This window comes from Herpailurus yagouaroundi, unplaced genomic scaffold, assembly GCF_014898765.1.
Source record: "Herpailurus yagouaroundi ecotype Mexico unplaced genomic scaffold, PumYag 428, whole genome shotgun sequence".
Classification (NCBI taxonomy): Eukaryota; Metazoa; Chordata; class Mammalia; order Carnivora; family Felidae; genus Herpailurus; species Herpailurus yagouaroundi.
The window spans coordinates 1,333,652-1,356,910 of NW_024412645.1; the positions used below are offsets into that span (position 1 = coordinate 1,333,652).

The 23,259-nt window shown below is 42.8% G+C and overlaps 1 protein-coding gene across 2 annotated transcripts in view; it reads right to left on the minus strand.

Moving 5' to 3' along the window:
• OSBP2 (oxysterol binding protein 2) overlaps positions 1–23,259 on the minus strand; it is a 178,447-nt gene that overhangs the window by 132,519 nt on the left and 22,669 nt on the right. For both annotated transcript variants that reach the window (XM_040464062.1, XM_040464061.1), the window contains exon 2: positions 11,781–11,989. In XM_040464062.1, the coding sequence (XP_040319996.1) occupies positions 11,781–11,989 (209 nt within the window). The remainder of the gene's footprint in view (positions 1–11,780; positions 11,990–23,259) is intronic.

Here is a 23,259-nt window from a genome sequence, read left to right on the forward strand (position 1 = left end):
GGGTTCTGGGGCATGTATCCCTGTGTCCTTGGCCTCCTTCTCACTCTGCCTTCAGGCATAGCTCATCTCAACCTCCAATGGGTCAGGGGCACCATGGCTGCCTACTCTCAACCCCAGCCAGAGAGCTCCTCCAAGGCTGGGTCCAAGCCTGTGCCTGCTCATCTCTGACTTCCCCACACATGGCCCAGCCTCCAGGACCCAAGGGGACACCAATCAAGAGCCCTGCGTGACATATGCATGCACTTTAGCGTATAAGAAACATTTAGGCTTCAAGAAACCTCATGTTACTGTACTGCTTTCTTTCTTTCACAGACAGAAAAGAAGGCTTCTAGAGTCCACAATAAAAAGCAACTATAAAATGAGGGAGCATTAAATGAAAAAACAACATCTAGGGAGTTTGAGCATCCCCTCGTGCACTTGGGGAAGTCTGCCCAATTTTTGGCTAAAAATCCATTTCTTTAGTGATTATTTACAAAAGATTAAAATAAAAATCTTTTTTCCCCCACATAGCAGAAAGAAAGATTTGACAACTGTGTCAATGTCATTTTTGTAAGTGCTGTGTGCTTCTGATCTCTTGGGACCTGATCAATGTGACATAGTATTTGGGTGTGACAAATAAGGACAAGTAAACTCAAACAAGGAACCCCAGATACATAGGTAAGAGGTAGTGTAAGAGCCTTTACTAAGCAAAAAGGAAGAAATCTAACATTGATTGGAGAAAAGGACATTGGATTTTAGGGCATTTGACAGGACATGATGCTTCAGTGCTTCCAAATCCTTGTGATAATTTGAAATATGTGTAAGTAATTTGCAGGAAAATAGGACCTTGCCCAGGAAAAGCCCAATGATAGCTGTTAGCCAAACCCTTTTTCAAAGGGGTCCAAATAACTGAAGTATTCAAATCTTCTGATGCAAGGTCCCTGGGCAAAAAGGTCATTCTGCTGTATGGGGGATTCTGCCACTGACCAAAGGTGCTCAGGCCTCCTGGGACGGGCACGTGGCTTCTGTGCTCTGGCTGCTGAACCAGTCAGTCCTCCTGGCTAAACTCTCCCTTCAGGAGCCCTGTGCACACAGCCAGATGGAGGCCCTAGCCCCAGATATTCCCAAGCCCACCCCTACCAGACTGTTCTCAAACCTCCCCTTGGTGACTGCCAGGCTGAGGGACGATGCAGCCCAAATGCATGTCCCCAGCCACAGAGAACCCCCACAGTCCCTGAACACATCCTCCCCTCTGCTCCAGACATTCCCACTGCCTGGATAGTCTTCCTTCTTCCCTTCTCTCCTCACCTCCATCTCCATATTTCAAGCTCTTCTCTGTCCCTCAAAACCCAGCTCAGGTCTCAGCTCCTACAAGTGACCTTCCCTGACTTTGTTCCCCTCTCCCACCCATCCCAGTGGTGACAGCCTCCTACCTTACACTGTGCTAACTCACCTGAAAATTACTCTAACCTCCATGGGAACTGTCACGCCTCGTTCATAAAGTTTGAGTTCATGTAGGACTGTGCCATTTGAATGACATCCATTCCCTCTGAAATGTTAATATACAAGAGCACATACTGTGCAGAGGTCTATTAGGGGTTATTTTTTATATAATAAAAATTATTGTGGCCTGGAAATAGGTGGTTCCCTCCTTTTGCCCATTTTAATCTTTTTTTTTTTTTTTTAAGTAGGCTCCATGCCCAGCATGGGCTTGAACTTACAACTCTGAAATTGAGAGGTGCGTGCTCTACTGACTGAACCAGCCAGGTGCCCCCAACTTTTGCTCATTTTAGACAACTGGCAGGTTAAAGCCAGAAATATAAAACTGGAAGAATATTCCAATATACCAATATAATCAAGAATACAATATTCTAATATACTCAAGAATATTTACAAAGATAGCAAATAAAAATATAGATTAATATTTTAAAAAACTGGAAGAGCTCAAAAGGCCAAGTTTCAGGTGCCCAAGAGATCAGTTACTTCTACAGAGAGCAGGGGCAGATATGCACAGCTGAGGGGTGGGCTCCAGGAGTGTGTCCAGGTCCTGGGCTCTGCAGAAGGTCCACAGCTAGGGCAGGGCTGGCAGGGGAAGGGCCACTGTCACAGCACCCACACTCCTGACTGACACAGACACTTCTTTAGGAGGTGCAGGCATACCCCCAAGGTGATCATGACTCTTCCCTCTGCATCCACCAGTGACATGTCCCCACCCAGAGGGGAGGACAGCTGCCTTCTCAGAGATACAGCCCCCTGGGGCTGCTGTGCCACATTTCATGCTGTTGGAGGTAGGTCATTTTAAGACAGTGAAAGAATATTTTTCCCCTTCCCTTTCCAAACACCCTGGGGTGCTTGACCTTCTGCGGTTGATTCTGTCATATCACTTACTACCAGCTGTGGGCAGGGTGATTTATGAGTGCTGGGGCACACTCCCCAACAACAGTGCTGGGATGAATGGAATTACTAGCACCCATAGCAGTACACACCTCCCATGTGTTATCACGTAATCCTCCTGGCAACTGAGCAGGAGTGTGAAAGATGAGGAATCTGGAACTCAGAAATATTCACTGGTTTGACCAAGGCCCCAGAGCTGGATGGGAGCTCACAGAAAAGCCTTGCCAACCACCCATTTTATAGATAGAGTGAGGTCCCAAGGGACACAGTGACTTGCCCAAGGTCAGATCTGACCCTCCTTGACTCAGCACCCTGTCCATAGTACCACAGAACATTCTACCAAATTTGGAAAGTGAATGGCACAAGAAACACAAAGTAGCCCAGAAAGACAACCCTGGAGTCATGAAGTACCCTTGGGACCCCCAGCCCCAGCCCAGCTCTGTGCTGGAACCTCCCATCATGTCCTCTACCAACACTTTCCCTTTTGTAGTCCACTGATCTGTTTCCCAGACTAAGCAGAAATCGGTCTCACCCCTTTCTCCACTGGTTCTGCTTATGTCTTCCAGTGCCACAAAAACAAAAACAGAAACACAGGTCTGCATCCTTATTCACATTCTCTGACCCTTCAAATTTTCAATATGAGTAGGCTCTACCTGGCCTTCCTTTCTCCAGATTAAACGTCATCAGTTCCTTCATCTGTTCTAGTGGTGACAGGTATAGAGAAACCACAACACCCCATTCCTCCTCTCCAAAGATGATTCTAGCATGGACAAGGGTGTCCTGGCTGCTCTGCACACTGGCCCCACAACAGATCCTCCAGTGCCAAGCCCAGTGGTGGGCCCTGAGGTCACCATGGAAACAAGATACACAGGATCTCTCTGCCCTGGAGGAACTAAGGTTTTATGAAAAGGATGGATAATAAGTAAATAAACAAGTCAGTCAACTAATAATGAAAAATTGCAGTGGAGAAAATAACAAGGATTCTGTCATGAAGCTGTCCTAAGAAGGGAACAACTTAAAACACTCTGAAGTGTTATTAAGCTGAGACCTGAAGGATGAAAGCCAGGCAGGCCAAGAGTAGGAGCAGGAGTGTTCTAGGCAGAGAAGAAAGGCCAACGAGTACAAAGGTCCTGAGGCAGGAGCTGAGTATAGTGAGGAGGGAGACAGGCGGGGAAGGAGGCCATAGACTGTCATACAGCATAAGGAACTCAGATTTTACCCTAAGAGCACTGACAAGCCACCTGAGATTACTGTGTGTGTGTGGTAGAATATACATAACATTTAACATTTTAAACATTTTACATATATAATTCAGTGATATTTAGTACATTCACAATGTTTTGCAACCATCACAACATTTTCACTACCCAAAAAGAAATCCTGTACCCACTAAGCAGACACTTCTCAACCTCTTTCCCCAGTTCCTGGCAACCACTACTCTGCTTTCTGTCTCTCTGGACTTGCCTATTACGGACATTTCATGTGAACAGAATCATAAAACATATGGCCTTCTGTATCTGTCTTCTTAACGTGAGTTCAAGGTTCATCCATGTCATAGCATGCATTAGTACTTCGTCCCTTTTCCTTGCTCAGTAATATTCCACTGAATGGACATACCACACTTATTCATTCATTCATCTGATGATGGACATTGGGCTATGTTCACCTTTTGGCTCTTGTGGATAGTGATGCTATTAACATTCATGTACAAGTTTTTGCTTGAAAACATGTTTTCAGTTCTTTTTTGCTTGAAAACGTGTTTTCAGTTCTTTCAGTGTTCAGTTCTTTCCACTGAATGGAGTGGAAGTGCTAGGATCATAGGGGTAATTATGCTTAACTCAGTGAGAAAGCACTAGAACATTTTCCATAGTAGCTGCACTATTTTACATTCCTACTGGCAATGTATGAGGGTTCCTATCTTCCATATCCCTGCCAATGCTTACTTTCCATTGTTTTGTTGTTGGGTTTTTGTTTTTGTTTTGATAATAGCCATCCTAATAGGTGTGAAGTGGTATTTCGTGATTCAGATTTTCATTTTCTTAATGACTAACAATGTTGATTATCTTTTCATGTGTTTATTGGCCATTTGTGTCTTCTTTGAGGAAATGTCTATTCAAGTACTCTGCCCACTAATATTCTGGATACTAGCCTCATCAAAAACATGTCTTGCAAATATTCTCTCCCATTCTGTGAGTTGTCTTTTCCCTTTCTTAATAAATGTCCTTAGATGCACAAAAGTTTTAAATTTTGATAAAGTGTAATTTATGTATTTTTTTTTGTCTTTGGCTGCCTGTGCTTTTGGTGTTATATCTAAACAACCACTGCCAAACCCAAGGTCATGAAGATTTACGCCTTTTTCTTCCTTCGGGTATTATGGTTTTGGCCCTTATATTTAGGTCTTTGATGCATTTGAGTTAAGTCTTTGTATATGGAGTGAGGTAGGAGTCTAACTTCATTCTTTTACATGTGGACATCCAGCCATCTCAGCACCTTTGTTGAAGAGACTATCCTTTCTCCATTGAATGACCTTGGTACCCTCGCTGAAAATCCATTGATCACAGATGTATAGTTTATTTCTAGACTCTTAATTTTATTTCATTCATCTGTATGTCTGTCCTTAGGTCAGTACCATACTGTTTTGATTTATAGTAAACTAGCTTTATAGTAAGTTTTGATGTTGAAAAGAGTTCTCTTAACTTTGTCTTCCTTTCCAAGATTGTTTTGACTACTTTGGGTTCCCTGGAATGTTTTTTTCTACCTCTAAGAAAAAAGGTCATTGTAATTTTGATATGGATTATACTGAACCTATACATTGCTTTGGGTTGTATTGTTGTCTTAGTAATATTAAGCCTTCCAATCCATGAACACAGATGTCTTTCCATTTATTTAGGTTTTCATTAATTTCTTTCAGTAATTTTTTTAATTTAAATATTTTTTAAGTTTTCAGTGAAATTTCATATTCTTGGTTAAATTTACTCTTCAGAATTTATTTGTGATGATGCTTAAAGGAAATCGTTTTCTTAATCTCTTTTTTTTGGATTGTTCATTGTGGGTATATAGAAATATAAGTGATATTTGTTGATCTTGTGCCCTGCAGCTTTGCTGAATTTGTTTATTAGCTCTCATAGGTTTTTTTGTGGATTCTTTGGCATTTTCTATATGTAGAATTGTATCATCTATGTGCCAATAGAAAGTTTTACTTCTTCCTTTCCAATTTTTCCTTTTGTTTCCTTTTCTTGTCTAGAACTTCAAGTACAATGTTGAATAGCCATGGTGAAAATGGGATCCTTGTCTTGTTCCTCATCTTAGGGGAAAACTTCACTTTTTTACCATTGAATATGAAGCCAGCTGTGGGTTTTTCATAAATGGCCTTCATCATATTTGCTGATGTTTTTATCAAGAAAGGGTGTTAGATTTTGTCAAATCCTTTTTCTGCATCAATTGAGATGATCACATAAGTGAGGATTTTTTCCTTCAATCAGTGAAGTATACTATATTGATTGGTTTCTTATGTTGAACTGCCCTTGTAATTCCTGGGATAAATCCCACATGGTCATGGTGTATAATCCTTTTGATATGCTGTTGGATTTTGTTTGCCAGTATTGTGTTGAGGAGTTGAGGGGTTGAGATGTTGAATCTATATTCATAAGGGATAATGGTCTATAGTTTTCCTTTCTTGTGATGCCTTTGTTTGGCTTTGGTATAGGGGCAGACTCACAGAATAAGTTAGAAAGTGTTTCCCTCCCCTTAATTTTTTTGGAAGATTTTGAGAAAGACTGGTATTAATTCTTCTTTAAATGTTTAGTAGAATTCATCAGTGAAACCATCTAGTCCTGGGCTTTTCTTTGTTGGGAGACTTTTGAGGACTGATTCAATCTCTTATTACAGAACTGCTAAGATTTTCTATTTCTTCTTTAGTTGGTTTAGTAACTTGTGTGTTTCTAGGAATTTGTCCATTTCATCTATGTAGTCTAATTTATTGGTGTACAATTGTTCACAGTATTGTTTTATAATCCCTTTTATTTCTGTAATGTCAGCAGTAATGTCCTCACTTTCATTTCTGATTTTAGTAATTTGAGTCTTCTCTCTTTTTTTCCTAGTCAGTCTAGTGGAAGGTTTGCCAACTTTGTTGATCACCTTAAAGAAGCAACTTTTAGTTTCATTGATTTTTTTTATTATTTTTCTATTCTCTATTTCATTTATCTCAACTCTGATATTTGTTGTTTCCTTCCTTCTACTAGTTTTGGGTTTAGTTTGGTCTTCCTTAAAATGTAAGATGTAAAGCTTGATTACTGATTTGAGATTTTCTGTCTTTTTAAATGTATATTTTATAGCTATAAATTTCCCTCTGAGTACTGCTTTTGCTGTATCCCATAAATTATGGCATGTTGTGTTTTCATTTTCATTCTTCTCAAAGTATTTTTTTAATTTCCCTTGTGATTTCATCTTTGAATCAAGGGTTGTTCAAGAGTGTGTTATTTAATATCTACATATTTTTTAATTTTCTTCTGTAATTGATTTCTAGTTTCATTTCACTGTGGTTAGAAAAGATACTTTGTATGATTTCAATCTTCTTAACCTTATTGAGACTTGTTTTGTGGCCTAACATTTAGTGTATCATGGAGAACTTTCTACATGCACTTGAGAAGAGTATGTGTGTCCCACTGTTGTTGGGTGAGTGTTCTGTATATGTTTGTTAAGTCTAGTTGGTTAATAGCACTCAAGAGGTGTAAGTAATGCAGTGATATGATCAGATTCCCACTTTTTCACATGTCATTTTGCCTGCTGTTTGGGGAACTGACTGAAAGCAGGAAGACAGTGAGGAGGTTTTCAGACATTCAGGTAAGAGGGGATGGTGCCTGGACTGGGGTTGTGAGGGGTGGCAGAAAAGCTAGAGAGTAGGCTTCCTGATGGATGAGAGATAGTCCATAGCCTAGGAAGGGACAGATAGGCCTTGGGATGACCTGAAGGGGGTCCATCTGGAGCACCATCTATGCCCTTGACCCAGCTGGTAGCTATGAGCCAGAGTCAAGGAGAACCACACTAGGCTGTCTTCCCTTATTTGGGGTTACCTGAATCTGACCCCATGTGAAAAGTTGCAAACCACAACTCTTTAACATCAGCCTGAGAACTGTGGGAGAAAGATATTGCCTTGCAGAGATGCCACCACAAGAATTCTTTCTCAAGAAATAATCAGGTAACCCCAACCTTTTTATAAAAGCACAGTACCTTTTTGAAGTCTTCACCTTCACATGCGTTAGTTCATTTATGTTTCAAAACACCAAAAGGAGAGGAATCCTACCATTTCTCATTAACACATAGCAAGTGCTACCTTGAATTGTACCTGAATGTTTGCCCTATGTCCCTACCCAGGAGGCTAACCCCTTGGGAACACAAGACATGTGCTATGTCTCCAGCCCCTGACCATGCCTAAGGGGTATGAAACGAAGGAAGGTGAGCCTGAGGCAACTCCCTCAGGGGTCCCAACCCTCTTAGAGGAAGTCCAAGCTTAGAAATTACTAGCACTTCCCAGCTGAGTTAACAAGTACTTCCACCCCAGGTGCAGAAGAAACTCTGTCCATTGGCTGTCCCAGGAAAATTGTTCCAGAATGATGAATCCAATAAATACTACTTGCTACATTATTTTCAGAAGGTTCCTAGAATATGATTCAATTATTTTTTTTCTTTTTTTTTTAATACGAAGTTTATTCATCAAATTGGTTTCCATACAACACCCAGTGCTCATCCCAACAGGTGCCCTCCTCAATACCCATCACCCACTTTCCCCTCCCTCCCACCCCCCATCAACCCTCAGTTTATTCTGTTTTTAAGAGTCTCTTATGGTTTGCCTCCCTCCCTCTGTAACTTCCGCCCCCTTCCCCTCCCCCATGGTCTTCCATTAAGTTTCTCAGGATCCACATAAGAGTGAAAACATATGGTATCTGTCTTTCTCTGTATGACTTATTTCACTTAGCATCACACTCTCCAGTTCCATCCACGTTGCTACAAAGGGCCACATTTCATTCTTTCTCATTGCCAAGTAGTATTCCATTGTATATATAAACCACAACTTCTTCATCCATTCATCAGTTGATGGACATTTAGGTTATTTCCATAATTTGGCTATTGTTGAAAGTGTTGCTATAAACATTAGGGTACAAGTGCCCCTATGCATCAGCACTCTTGTATCCCTTGGGTAAATTCCTAGCAGTGCTATTGCTGGATCATAGGGTAGGTCTATTTTTAATTTTTTGAGGAACCTCCACACTGTTTTCCAGAGTGGCTGCACCAGTTTGCATTCCCACCAACAGTGCAAGAGAGTTCCCATTTCTCCACATCCTCTCCAGCATCTATAGTCTCCTGATTTGTTCATTTTAGCCACTCTGACTGACATGAGGTGATATCTCAGTGTGGTTTTCATTTGTATTTCCCTGATGAGGAGTGACATTGAGCATCTTTTCATGTGCCTGTTGGCCATCTGGATGTCTTCTTTAGAGAAGTGTCTATTCATATCTTCTGCCCATTTCTTCACTGGATTATTTTTTTTTTCAGGTGTGGAGTTTGGTGAGTTCTTTATAGATTTTGGAAACTAGCCCTTTGTCCAATATGTCATTTGCATATATCTTTTCCCATTCCATCAATTGCCTTTTAGTTTTGCTCATTGTTTCCTTTGCAGTGCAGAAGCTTTTTATCTTCATGAGGTCCCAATAGTTCATTTCTGCTTTTAATTCCCTTGCCTTTGGGGATGTGTCAAGTAAGAAATTGCTGCGGCTGAAGTCAGAGAGGTTTTTTCCTGCTTTATCCTCTATGGTTTTGATGGTTTCCTGTCTCACATTCAGGTCCTTCATCCATTTTGAGTTTATTTTTGTGAATGGTGTAAGAAAGTGGTCTAGTTTCATTCTTCTGCATGTTGCTGTCCAGTTATCCCAGCACCATTTGTTAAAGAGACTGTCTTTTTTTCCATTGGATATTCTTTCCTGCTTTGTCAAAGATTAGTTGGCCATACTTTTGTGGGTCCAGTTCTGGAGTCTCTATTCTATTGCATTGGTCTACCTGTCTGTTTTTGTACCAATGCCATGCTGTCTTGATGATTACAGCTTTGTAGTAGAGGCTAAAGTCTGGGATTGTGATGCCTCCTGCTTTGGTCTTCTTCTTCAATATTACTTTGGCTATTTGGGGTCTTTTGTGGTTCCGTACAAATTTTAGGATTGCTTGTTCTAGCTTCAAGAAGAATGCTGGTGCAATTTTGATTGGGATTGCATTGAATATGTAGATTGCTTTGGGTAGTGTTGACATTTTAACAATATTTATTCTTCCAATCCTGAGCATGGAATGTTTTTCCATTTCTTCATATCTTCTTCAATTTCCTTCATAAGTTTTCTATAGTTTTCAGCATACAGATCCTTTACATCTTGGGTTAGATTTATTCCTAGGTATTTTATGATTCTTGGTGCAATTGTGAGTGGGATCAGTTTCTTTATTTGTCTTTCTGCTGCTTCATTATTACTGTATAAGAATGCAACTGATTTCTGTACATTAATTTTGTATCCTGCGACTTTGCTGAATTTATGAAACAATCATTTTAATTATTTCATTTTATTTTACTCATGAGAAGCTAGAAAGAGGAAACTCATTCTTCCATGACCATCAGTGCTCCTACACTTAGCCAATGGGTGTCTTGAGCCATGTCATCCACACCACCAGCCACACCACCCACCATGTCATCCACCACAGTGGCTTTCCATAGACCTCCAAACAGAAAGCACAGGTCCTACTGGGGGTCCCAGCACAGCCCATGCCTGAAATGGCTCCAAAACCCTCCTTCACTGAGAAATGGAGTGGTATCTTGGGGATCCTGTGTCAAAGTCAGCATCACTGTTGACACACCAGAGTCACATGAGTGATGATCCCAAGGAAAAATCACTGGGGGTAAGGGGGAATCCATGCTCCAAATATGTGAGACCAAAAGAGAAGGTCAGAATGATATTAAATGACCATCAATGTGCACTGAGAAGCTAGTGCTGGGGGAGACCCCAATACAATAGACCAGGTATGGGGCATGGTGACTGACATTACCAGTCCCTCTCATCCTGTTTTGTGCTAGAGCTCCTTCCATAGGACTCAATGTCTCCCCAACCAGCCTGTGAGATAATCCTGGAGTGGAGAGGCTGTGATTTGTTCTCACATGGAGCCCTGCCTTCCTAAAAGAACCCCACATAGGTCTGAGAAAACACACGCCATTTTGCTTTAACTTCAGAAGAGTTACAGCTTCCCAATATCTCCTCCCTGAGTGTGTGTGGACCTAGTTTTCACCCATCAGAAACATTACTATCACTCTGGGTGGACACGGCTATGGGAGGCAGACATTCTCACACACTGCTACAGTCATCTGATATTACAACCCCTATGGAAGTTAGCTTGACAATCTCTCAGAATTACAAAGGCACACTGCTATTAACCCAGCAACCCTACTTTCTAGAATGTATACTTCATTTATACTTTTACGAATGTGAAACAAAATGCAAGATTACTCATTGCAGTGCAGCATGTCATAGCAAAATAAACAACCTAAATGTTCATCAACAGGTTTTGGGTTAAATAAACTATGATATATCCATACAACAAAGTACTATACTGCTGTAAAAACAAGGAGGAAGCTTTTTATGTACTGATAGGGAAGAAATTCCAAGATATATTGCTAAGTGGAAAGAAAGGAAAGTGGAAGACTGCATTTATTTTAAAATAAGTACCAATTTTAATAAATATGTAAAAGACACAAGGTAGGTCTGGTTGCCTCTGGGAGGGATAATAGGGTGGTTGGCTGGGAACAAGAGTCAAGGGCAGGTGTCACTGCATGTGCTTTTGAAACTTCTGGTTTATGAATCACATAAAGACATGACATATTAAAAAAATAAATGCAGGTATTAAACAATTAAATGTCTTGCTCAGGATATCTGAGCTGGTCTACCACCTCAGCAAAGACAACAGCTCTGGCTAAATAGCTTTCAATCTCCATAATGGGCCTGGGAAAAAGTCTGGCCCACGGCACAGGTACATGATCCAGGACTCCCACCTCTGCTGCTGCTTCTGGATCTCACTCACTGCAGCATCTGAAGGTTCTGTTAAAATCTAGGAACCATACTTGCCCAAAGAAAGATACACACAGCCCTCCTCATCACAAATATTTCTATCCCAAGACCTGTCCACCCAACCTTGACCACCTAAGCATCTCATTGCTGAGGACACACAGAGTTGAATGGGAAGGGTAAACACATATCCCAACCTTCCAGGGTTGGTCTGGACTAGCCTGGGTCTCCTGGTCACCAACACCCCCCAAACACTTTCAAGTCCCACTCTCTCTGGATCCATGACACTGCATGTATACCCGCTCACCAAGTGCTCACTACCTGAGTGGCTGCTCATCATGCAGACAGCCTTGGCCTTGGCCAGCTCCAGGGCGGTGATCCACTGCTGCCGCTCTACCTCCGAGCTGGCCTTGAGGTGGTAGGTCCTTGCCCCACTGGTCAGCACGATACTGCAAGAGTCCTCCGTGTCAAAGTGCGCGGTGGACAGGTTGATGGTGCCACGACAGGTGTGGGCCATTTCACCCTGATTTCTGTAGGATGCAAGAGAAGGTATGGGGTGAGGCTCCCAAACTCAATACCTCTAGACTGCTCAAGGCAAATCCTCAGAACCTCAGACCCTTAGAACTGAGAGAGTCCCTGGAGTCAGAGCAGGGAGATAATGCCTGATGGGATTGACTGGTGGGGCTTGGCTGAGGGGCGCTCAGTGGGGAGATAGCAAAGGGAGGAGGGCCCGCATTAGTGCCAACTGCAGGGCATGCTGGCTGTGGGTTAAGCCCTTGCAGACATGAGGAAATGGAGAAGGGTGACTGTCTAGAGACCTGTGAGGCAGCATAGACCACTAACTCCAACCCAGCCTCCTTCCACTAAGTCTCAGAACCACAGAGCTGGAGCAGGATGGCAAATACCACTGAAACTGAGATTAGAGACCCAGAACCCCAGAGGGTGGATTTGGAGGCACACCCTGCCAGGAGTGACCTAGGAACAGAGATCCACAGAGCAAGGATGTCACCACACTCTTCTGGCCCCACAACAAATGGGAAGAAGGCAATGGCAGGACTAACACAGTGCTGCCTCATGACGGACATGACCTTATAACCTTTGCTGGTTATAAGATTATGGAGCTAATGGTACCAAAGTAAGGGGAAATGGAAGTGACTGAAGTGCAGGCCATTTCCAACTGTGACCAATGTCTAAAAACAGATCCAACCATCATGACTGGATCTACCTAACTTAGTCCTTCACATACTTAAAGGAAATTTGGAACCCTCACAACATACCAAATCTCTTTTCACAGAGAGTATTGGAAAAGGAAGAGCAATTGGTGGTCAGCATGTAACACAGCCAGTGGCAGAAGCTCATTTGGCAAATTCTGCTGCCCTTTGATGCTGGTTGTTCCTCATGTTATTTTCTTGATTCTTCTACCAGTTCTAAAGTCAAATGACTTGACACTCAACAAGACATTCAGCTTTTATGTGAACAGCTTATGCCTTTTCCAATTCCCTCCTGCTTTGGCTACATTCCTTGGAGAAGATGACATAGTTTATACTTGAGGAAAAGTCCCGCTCCTAGGTGCTGACATGTTCTACTTGAAGAAAACTCCTTCTAATTAACAAAACTGGCAAAGATGAGCATACCTGTGGGAAGCCTGCCCTTTTTGATTCAAGGACTTTTTGGCTAGAGGCTGTTCAGGTGTTAACCAATACAGTAACTAACCAAAAAGGCCACTATGGCTCAGCTCAAAAAGAAGGCGGGGAGGTGGTGACCATTCTAGGCAGGGGGAACAGAAAGGGCAAAGAACATAAGGCAAGGTGAACTTTACAGGTTTCAAAAAAGAAGAAAAGTTTCCGTGTAGTAAGAGCATTGAGAACAACAGAGTGAATGAGAAAAAGGTGAAGCTAGAAAATTACATAGGGGCCAGATGCAATACCTTGTGGGTTATGTTAGGATTTAGACTTTTATCTCAAAACTAAAACAGTGGGCCTCCTAGGCCTAATGTTAGGAAAGAAGCAGAGGTGGCCAAGAGTTACAGAAATTCCTATGGAAAACGGGGAATAGAAGTACCTGGTATGAGATGGGATATGGAAGCCAGGCCACTGTGTGGTATCAGAGTGGGCTGGAAGTTATCCAGTGGCTATTGTATTGGATTACAACCCATCAACTAAAATAAATACCCCTGAGTTCATGCTGATATAAGCAAATAGTTGAAGGGATAAATAAATGAGGGAGAAGGGACAGATCTTTAATAAAAGTAGATGTGATCACAGATATAGAAACTCACTAAATGCAATGTAGGATTCTAGATTGGATTACAAGATAGAAAAAGACATTAGAGAAAAACTTGTGAAATATGAATAAAGCTGGAGGTTTCGTTAATAGTATCATATCATGTTAATTTTCTGGTTTTGATAATTGTACTTCGCTGAGATAAGATATTAACATTAGGGGAAGCTAGATGATGGATACTTGAACTTTTCTATAAGACTCCTCCTCCTCCTCTTCCGCCTCTTCCTCCTCCTCCTCCTCCTCTTCCTCCTCCTCCTTTTCCTTCTCCTCCTCTTCTTCCTTCCTTCCTTCCTTCATTCTTCCTTCTTCTTTCTTTCTTCTTTCTTCTTCTTCCTTCTCCTCCTCCTTCTCCTCCTCCTCTTTCTTCTTTGTAGATCACCAGTTTATTTTAAAAGTACACAACGCAGGAATAGCCAGATGGAAGAGATAAATAGGAAAAGAGTGTAGAGTTTCCATGCTCTCTGACCATGTCACTGTGCCCATATCTCCACATGTTCACCATGAAAACTCTGGAAACTCTCCAAACCACAGTATAAGTTATTTCAAAATTAAAAATAAAAATTTTAATGCTGCTATCACACTCTTCCCAGAGTCATAGCTGAAATGAAGTCTTGTGGCCAGAACCTGAACTCACTTGCTGTCAGGCTTAGTGACAGGGTGGGTGGGATATGTTCCCAATGTTACTGAAGAACAGAAGCCCTAAGTCCCTATTATAAGGCCTAGCTCTGGACTGAGCTCTCCAGAGTGAGGTGCAGGAACTTTGAAAATCACTAGAGGGTTGCCTGTGTGGCTCAGCCAGTTGAGCATCTGACTTTGGCTCAGGTCATGATCTTACAGTTTGTGAGTTCGAGCCCCACATTGGGCTCACTGATGTCAACATGGAGCCCTCTTCAGATCCTCTGTTCCCCTCTTTCTCCAACCTTCCCCAGTTTGCACTCTCTCTCAAAAATAAATAAACATTTAAACAAACAAACAAACAAAACTTAAGATTTTTTGTAAGGTTTATTCATTTTTGAGAGACAGAGCATGAGCAGGGGAGGGGTGGAGAGAGAAGGAGACACAGATTCTGAAGCAGGCCCCAGGCTCTGAGCTGTCAGCACAGAGCCTGACCTGGGGCTCAAACCATCAGCCACAAGATCATGACTTGAGCCAAAGTCAGATGCTTAACGAACTGAGCCAACCAGGTGCCCCTTAAGTAAAACATTTTTAAAAATCACTAGACAAAAAGTAAAGTTGTGGGTAAGGCTCACGGAGGGAGAGAGAAACTCCCCACTCAAGACAAACTGGAAACCAAACTTTAAAATCAATGAAGAAAATCAATGCTAACAAAGAAGCCAACAAAGTCAAATGCTCAGCAGATGAATCACTTCAGACAAAATGGATGTATCAGAACAATATTTTAAAAATGAATGTAAATAGGTTTAATATTCTAAAGATGAAGGAATAATATCAATAAAAGAGAAATAATTTGTGAAACAAAGCTGGTAAAAATGAAACAAGAACAAGTAGACATGAAAAAGTAACAGGGAATTTCAGAAAATGAAAATATAAGCAGATAAGCTTTACCAGTCACCCAGCATCCACATCTAAATTTAACCTTAACTCTTTGTAACTAGAGTTACTTTTCATTAAAAGATTTGAGGGGAGATTGATTTTTCATTTTATTTTTCTGCATTATTGGAAGAAATTATGTAGCAACACATGGGAATTTAGGAATTAAAGGTCCATTAAAATCATCAAGGTCCAATATATTTACTTGTCTTGGAATTTAACTCTGTTCTTTTTTTCTATCATTTAGATGTTTTGTGGTCAATCCATTTTCCACTAGTAGCCAAGGTGATATTTTTTGTCCTGTTACTCAGTTTTTAAGATTTCAATGCCTTCAAAGTAAGTCACAAAAGGGTCCAAAATTCAGAGTCATATCATAAAATTCAGGTTGTTTTTTGGGAGTGGTGCACCTACCCATGTTGTATATAAGTTTTTGTTTCTCCCATTGTAAGTTCTGGCTGAGGTAACTTCTCCTATGAGAGTCAACCTTCCAGGGCCACCCAACAGTCCAGATGGTGGAAAGGTTAAAGTCCCACTCATGGCACACTGTGGACTTGGGTCTGCAAGCTGCAGTGGCAATTCCTATCCTACCCACCCTGGAAGGAGAGCTTTGGAGGTGTGCAACAACCCAGAACCATCTATTCTCATTGAGCCCTAGGCATATTTAGTGCCTCAAGACAAACCAGGCCATGTGATAGGGTTTGCCAGTTATATGAGAGCTCATATCCAGCACACATGATCAAGTATCTTCTGCCAGTTTTTAAAAGAATATGTTTTGTGGCATTACTTTACATTCAGTGAATGTTTTAAGTATTTAGAACAAGTAGAGACAAAATATGGGACACCTGCAGTAAACTTAACTGTAAGAGAGGCTACCATAACTAACATTCTTCTAAGTGAGTCACACTGACTCTCAACCAAATAATATTCAGCTGTTCTGATGGCCAGTGTCCTTGCCACAGATAAGAATATGACATCAGCTATCAGAACTTGGAAGCCCGTAATAGTTTATATAGAACTTCCTAAGCACTAACTAAGCTGTAATAATTAATGTAGCATTTTGGCTAGTGACTACCCACCTGTATTGGATATAAACCTTGTGCACCAGCTCAGAGACCCCTTACCACCTCCTTTATTATCTCTTGGTACCCCATGTGGCTTGGGACACTCCTCCATTTCTGAGCTTGGAAGGATGCTGAATCTCAGAGTGTGGGATCTGGCTTCTTGAGTGGCCATCAAGAGGCTAGATTTTTGCAATCCACTAGTTTAGAAAGGTTTTCACCTCACAGGCTGAACAATGACCAGTGGGAAGTGGGAAATAGATGGGAAGCAGGCAGATAAATACTCCTCATTCTTCCCTCAGTGGACCTCTCCAAAGTATGCTTTATGCTTGAAAACCTTTTGGAGAAGTCCATGAGCCCAGAGAACGAGTAGCTCCTATGACCCTTGCAGTCTGCTGTGAGGTCATAGCCAACCTATTAAAGTATTGCATCACTTTGTATCTTTCCCTTACCTTTACCTTTTTGCCTCCACATCACCAATGTTTGTCTTGCTGAGTGTCCAACCTGTCAGCAGGAGGGACTGACACAACCTTCATGGTATAACCCAGTCTTTGGGAAGAATAAGACATCCATCAACTAGATCAAACAGCTTTCACTTGGTGGGGCAGGGGGAGGGGAGACTGAGCAATTTGTCCTTACTGGAATCCATGTGTTTTCTGGTAATAGGGTTGCCTCCAGCAGCCCTATAGTCCATAGTTATCAAATCCTCATATGCCTGCCTGGATTCTCATAGGACACAGCCTCAGATTAAGTCACCCACTTCAACTAAGGAAGTGAACCAATAACTCCTGATTGGAGTTCGCCTATCTTACTGTGAACCCTGCTGCCACTCGGGAGCAGCCAACCTGACAGAAGAATGGAATGGCCTAGTGAAGGCTCAGCTGGGGCACCTACTGAGGAGATGTCTATGGGCTTGAGCATCAACCCTCCAGGATGAAGTATATGCCCTGAACTGACAACAGATATCTGGATGACCTGTATAATTACAGAAGATGGGTCCAGGAGTGGCCCTGTTCACTGTTACACATAGTGACCCCTAGCAGAGTCTATGCTTCTCATCAGCTGGGCTAAGCTGGGTTAGAGGTTCTGCTTCCAGGGAAAGGGGAAACACAACACAATAAGGCTTCCATTAAATCGGAAGCTGATGCTACCCCCTGGCCACTTTCTGCTCCTCCTGACAGTGACCAACAGACCAAGAAGGGAGTGACAATACTACTGGGTCGCTAATACCAACTTCCATGAAGATTTAGGTTAGTGGTACATATGGGGATGGGAGAGGAATGTCTGGAATAGAGCTGAAGGGATTCCCCCAGAGACTCTCTTAATACTTTTATGTCTGGTAATGGTTATTAATGGGCAAGGCAACAAGGAACTCAAACCCCTCAGGACAAATGTCACAGACCAGCCAAAGTGCTAGCAGAGAATGAAGAGGATCTAGAATGGGTGGGGGGGGGGGGGGAATATGATGAATAACAATTACAGCATTGGGACCAGACATAGCAGCAGCAAATGAACTTGTTTCATAGCCTTCTTACTTCAGTTTTCCGGGCAACCTCAGTTAGCCACCAGCAAGGGGACTCTGTCATTGATTGGACTTGCACCTCCAAGGAAGGGGTAAAGATGTCTTCATTCTCTCAAGAGAATGGATGTCCCCACATCGTAGTAGGAAAGCTGACACCATGGGAGGGCACAAGAGGACCTGAGTAGCGCAAGGTGTGAAGCATATTGGACACAAACCTTGTGCACCTTCTCAGATTCCCTCGACCACCTCCTTCTCTGTCTCTCTCGGTCGGTACCTCAGCCTTGCCCAATTGTCCTTCTGTTTCTGGACTTTCATGAAATGCCACAGTGGGAGACAGGAGGTGGAAGCAAAGGGGGCAGATAAATTCCACCTCCATTCTTCTTTCTGCAGACTTCTCAGAGGTGTGTTTTCTCCTTGCATATCTTCTGGAGAAGTCCATGTGCCAGACCTGCTGTCTCTCTGCAGCTCACTGTGATGGGACATCCATCCTTCCACTTCCTGTTTCTGCCTCACCACCCTGGGACCGCATCTCTCAGAGTGTCAGCCCTTTTATCCTTGCCTTGGCTCTGCTGTCTAGAGGACCTTCATAAAAATTGTCCATAGGCAGGAAGAAAATTGATAAGCAACAAATTTGAATCCAGACACACAGAAAGACAAAAGCTACTAATTTGGAGCAAAGCACTTATCCTTGTGTATGACTTTCATTCAATTGCTAGCTCAAGCTGAGTCTGATTCACCCGGCAAATTCCACTCTAATCTTCCAAATCCAAATTCAGCAAGTACTTCCTATGGGCTACTATATAAAGGAATTGTGCTAGAAACTGGAGAGAGGGTAAATATAAAGATAAATGAAACACATTTTCGGGCCTCAAAGAACATTCCATCTTGTGAAAGAGACAGACCTGTAAATGGTAAACTGCTATTTAATAGGCAGAGGAAAATAAACTCAAAATAAAAGGAGCATTTACTTTATGAAAATTCATTGAGTTGTGTCCTTATAATTTACCTACTTTTCTGCATGCATGTTACACACATACAGTATGTTGTATGCTACATACATAGCCATTGTTAATAAACAGTTTGCTTTAAAAACAAACTCAAAATGGAAGGATAAGTCGCCAGTGGTGGGAGCTCAGGAGACAGAATGACACTTTCCTTTCCAGATGGATCAAGGAGGTACATACACTGGAGCAGAATTTCAAACAATGAGGGGACTCTGCCCAGGCAAAGGCTAGGAGGAGGACCAGGCCAACTCAGAGCAGCGATGTGGAGGCATGTGGCTCTGGGAAAGCCCAGGGATCTAGGACAGCCAAAGGAGAGGGTCTACACATGGCCAGGCTTGACGATGAGTATTGAGTTAAACTGTGCCCCCCAGGAAGATATTGTGAAGTCCTAACCCCTAGTAGTACCTGCAAATATGACCTTATTAGGAAATATGGTCTTTGAAGATATAATCAAGTTAAGATGAGGTCATTAGGGTGGGCCCTAATCCAGTATGACTGGTGTCCTTATAAGAAGAAGAAGAGAGAGACAGAGGCACAGAGGGCAGTAGAGATGGGAATGATGCATCTACAAGCCAAGGAGCACCAAGGATTACTGGCAAACATCAGAAGCTAGCCAGGCCTGGAAGAAAACCTCCCCTACAGCCTGCAGAGAGAGTACAGTGCTGCTAGCCCTTTGATTTTAGACTTCTAGCCTCTGGAAATGTGAGGCAGTAAATTTCTGCTGTCTTTAGCCACCCAGTTTATGGTGTTTTATTACTGCATCCCTAGGACACTAAACATGATGGCTGAACAGATGAGTGCAGGAAGGGCCCTTTGGAAGTTCCCATACAGCTGAGCTGGTTTATCTCTACATATCGATCATGGGACTGCATTTCAACCCCCACCCCCACCCCCAATCTCCACTGAGAACACTCAGTCACCACAGCACCCATATGGCTCTTTTTTCCCTAGAACAGCCCTGCCCCCAAACCACCCATCGCAGCTCAGAGCTTTCCCCTTTTCCTATACCATTGAGGTTGGAGCACCCAAAATGACCCGCAGCAAAGATTCCAAGGATTCAGTTCCATCAATGACATGACACGTATTAACTGCAGAAGCAAGTTAGGATGGAACTGAGCAGGAGAAAAGTTATTCATTGTGGTGGCAGGAACTGTGACAGAGGGAGCAGGATTTTGTTGCCATCAGCTTCCTGATTCTGTGGCTCCCTGCAGCAGCAGCCGCCTACCAGCAGAGCTAGTGAGAGTCTGGGGACCCTCAATACTCCTGACTTTCAGCTTCCAGCTGCTTTTCCAGCCCTCCCAGCAACTAGGAAGCTACCTCACCCCTGGCAGCATAGCCTTTCAGCTAACACTAGCCAGACTCATTTCTGGTATGTGCAGCTGAGTCCTGGCCAAGGCACCTTCCTAGAGGCTACAACATCTCAGAATGAATATCCAAGACTGCAAATAAGGTTTGATGTGTGCTGTTTGGGATCTCTAGCAACCAAGGCACCCATAGGCTCATCCCATGCATTCGCAAAGATTTTAAAATCTGGATCCAGAGATGCAAAATGTATAGCCAACAACCCAATTTAAAAATAGGCAAAAGAGGGGCACCTGGGTGGCTCACTCAGTTAAGCATCTGACTTTGGCTCAGGTTTGATCTCGCGGTTCATGGGTTCAAGCCCCACGTCGAGCTCTGGGCTGACAGCTCAGAGCCTGGAGCCTGCTTTGGATTCTGTGTCTCCCCCTCTCTGCCCCTCCCCTGCTTGTATTCTCCCTCTCTCTCAAAAATAAATAAATAAACATTAAATAAAAATAAAAATAGGCAAAGGATTTGAACAGATACTTCACAAAAGGGGATCTCTGAATAACTAATGAACATATGAAAAAGGGCTCAATCTCATCAGTAATTAGTAAACATACATGTGCACCATGATCCAGCAATTCCATTCCTATGGACCTCCCCATTAGGGATATATGCATGTGGTTACCAAAGACATGTGCTGGAGTATCTGCAGCCTTCTTCTTAAAAGCCCCAAACTGCAACAACCCACATGTCCATCCATACCATCCATACTAGAATCGATAAGCAAATGGTGGCTTATCCAATTCATGGCTTATCCAAATGGTAGAGTATTATACAGAAATGAGAATAAACCCATAAGAACCACGCAAATGACCTGGAAGAACCTCAAATATAATGTTGAGCAGAAGTCAGACACAAAGAAGACGTATTGTGTGAGTCTACTTAGACAAAGCACAGTTACAGGCAAACCTAAGCTCTGGGGTGAGAAGTCATGGTAGCAGTTACCCTTAAGGAGCAATGAGTGGAGGGGAGACAAGGGGAGGCTCCTGGGGGTGGGGGGAGCTGGTCATGTTTTATTTCTTTAGCAGGGTCAACGGCTATCTAATGTGTTCATTTGGGGAACATCTCCTGAGCTGTATATATATTTACCACTTGTCTCTATGCATATCAAACCTCATTAAAATGGCATTTAAAAAGAACAGAGATGCAGGGAATCCTTTCCTGGCAGTGGAGGCAGCAACAACTGGTTCTCTAGGGCAGCAGAAGTAGCAAAGCCTAGGGAGCATCAACATCCAGTGTCCAGGTGGCAATGTCCCCTCCAGGATAGTTTTGTGACATGATTTTGGTCATAGACCTGGCTACTAGCCTGCCTTGTTCTCACCTCCCCCCCTCTGAGACCTCTGTCCTCCAACCTTTCCAGGAATCCTGTCTGTGAGTTCCTGAAGATCCTTCCAGTAAATACATCTTTTTTTTTTTTTTTTCCTTAAAATATCCAGAGCTGGGTTTCTGTTGTTCTGCTAGGACAGGTGGACAGCGGCCACAGAAGGGATGTCAGAAGGCAGAGAAGACAGTGAAGAAGGTTGTACAAAAGACACATGCAGGAGAAACAGATTTCGGTTCTTTTATCTCTCAGGTCATGGGGATGCTGTTAGGATCCTTCCAGATCTAAGTAACAAAGCTCAGCTTATTCATTCTAACTACCACATCCTGAGGACTTACCTTAGAGGTGTCTCACATGGATTAGCCACTTAAGATGTGATAGAAAAGGCAGGAATGACCTCCCTGTTCCAGAGGCAGAGGCTGAGGCTGAGGCTTGGCTAAGTGGGCAGCTCATTGCAGGTTCTAAAGGGGACCAAGCCAGTCTCACCCATTCACCTGCAGCCCTGTTTCTTACCCAGAGGGGTGCATGGACTTGTCCCCAGGCTTCATTTCTACTCTTAAAAGTCATCAAAGCTGGTTAGGGGCACCTGGGTGGCTCAGTTGGTTAAGTACCCAACTCTTGATTTTACCTCAGGTCATAATCTCATGGTTCATGGGATCAAGCCCCTCATCAGGTAAACATTAAGAAAAAAAGTCATCAAAGCTGGTTAAATGGTGCTATCCAGAAAATGCTCAGTATGGCAACTGTCAGAAGTGGCCAAACAGAAGCATTTACTGTGCAGATGAGACTGTCACCATGAGACCTGACACCGTTTCACTTTCCTTCTGGCCTCATTCTTTTCCATTTAGAGCTTCCCTCGAGAAATGCTCAAAAAATGCTGCTGCAAATTCTACAGGAAGGACATTTCCAATGTAATTTTTTTTCAATAAAAAAGGAGACTTGGGAGCCATTCTCCAGTAACTGAAATTCACATTGCTGCATGTTTACATAAATGGAGGATGACAGATGGTGATTTACAAAGGCCAGTACACTTATCAATACAACTTACATCTAGGTAGTACCTCACTTTCCATGGGAGGCTAGAAAACAGGATTCCTTCAATCCTTGCAAGAACCCATAAAGTAGGCAAAGCAGACATTGATTTGTTTAGCAAATATTTATCAAGTATATTCTAAATGGCAGGCCCCTGCAGGAGGGAATTAGCCTCATTTTATAGCCAAGAAAGGGGAGGAGGCCAGGAAAAGGTGACTCACGTTTCCCTGTCCATAAAACTGGTAAACAATAAGGGGTACCTGGGTGGCTCAGTCAGTTAAGCATCTGCCTCTTGGTTTCAGCTCGGGTCATGATCTCACAGTGTGTGAGTTCATGCCCCACACCAGGCTCTTTGCTGACAGAGTGGAGCCTGCTTGGGATTCTCTCTCCCTCTCTCTCTGCCCCTCCCCTGTTTGCTTGCTCTCTCTCTCAAAATAAATAAACAAACTTAAAAAAAATTTTTTTTAACTGTAAACCAATAAATCCAGGCTGGAACTGAGTTTCTCTGCCACCAGCACAGGGCTCTGTCCATGCAGAATACTGGGATATCCATCCAGAAAAATGTTTTGCTTTACCTGGTCATTGTTTCTATTTGCCACTTGCAAGTGAGAACACACTTGTGGCCTATCCTGTCCCTGCCCAGGTCAGAGCTGACACGTGGTGAGAGCTCAGGGATGGTGGG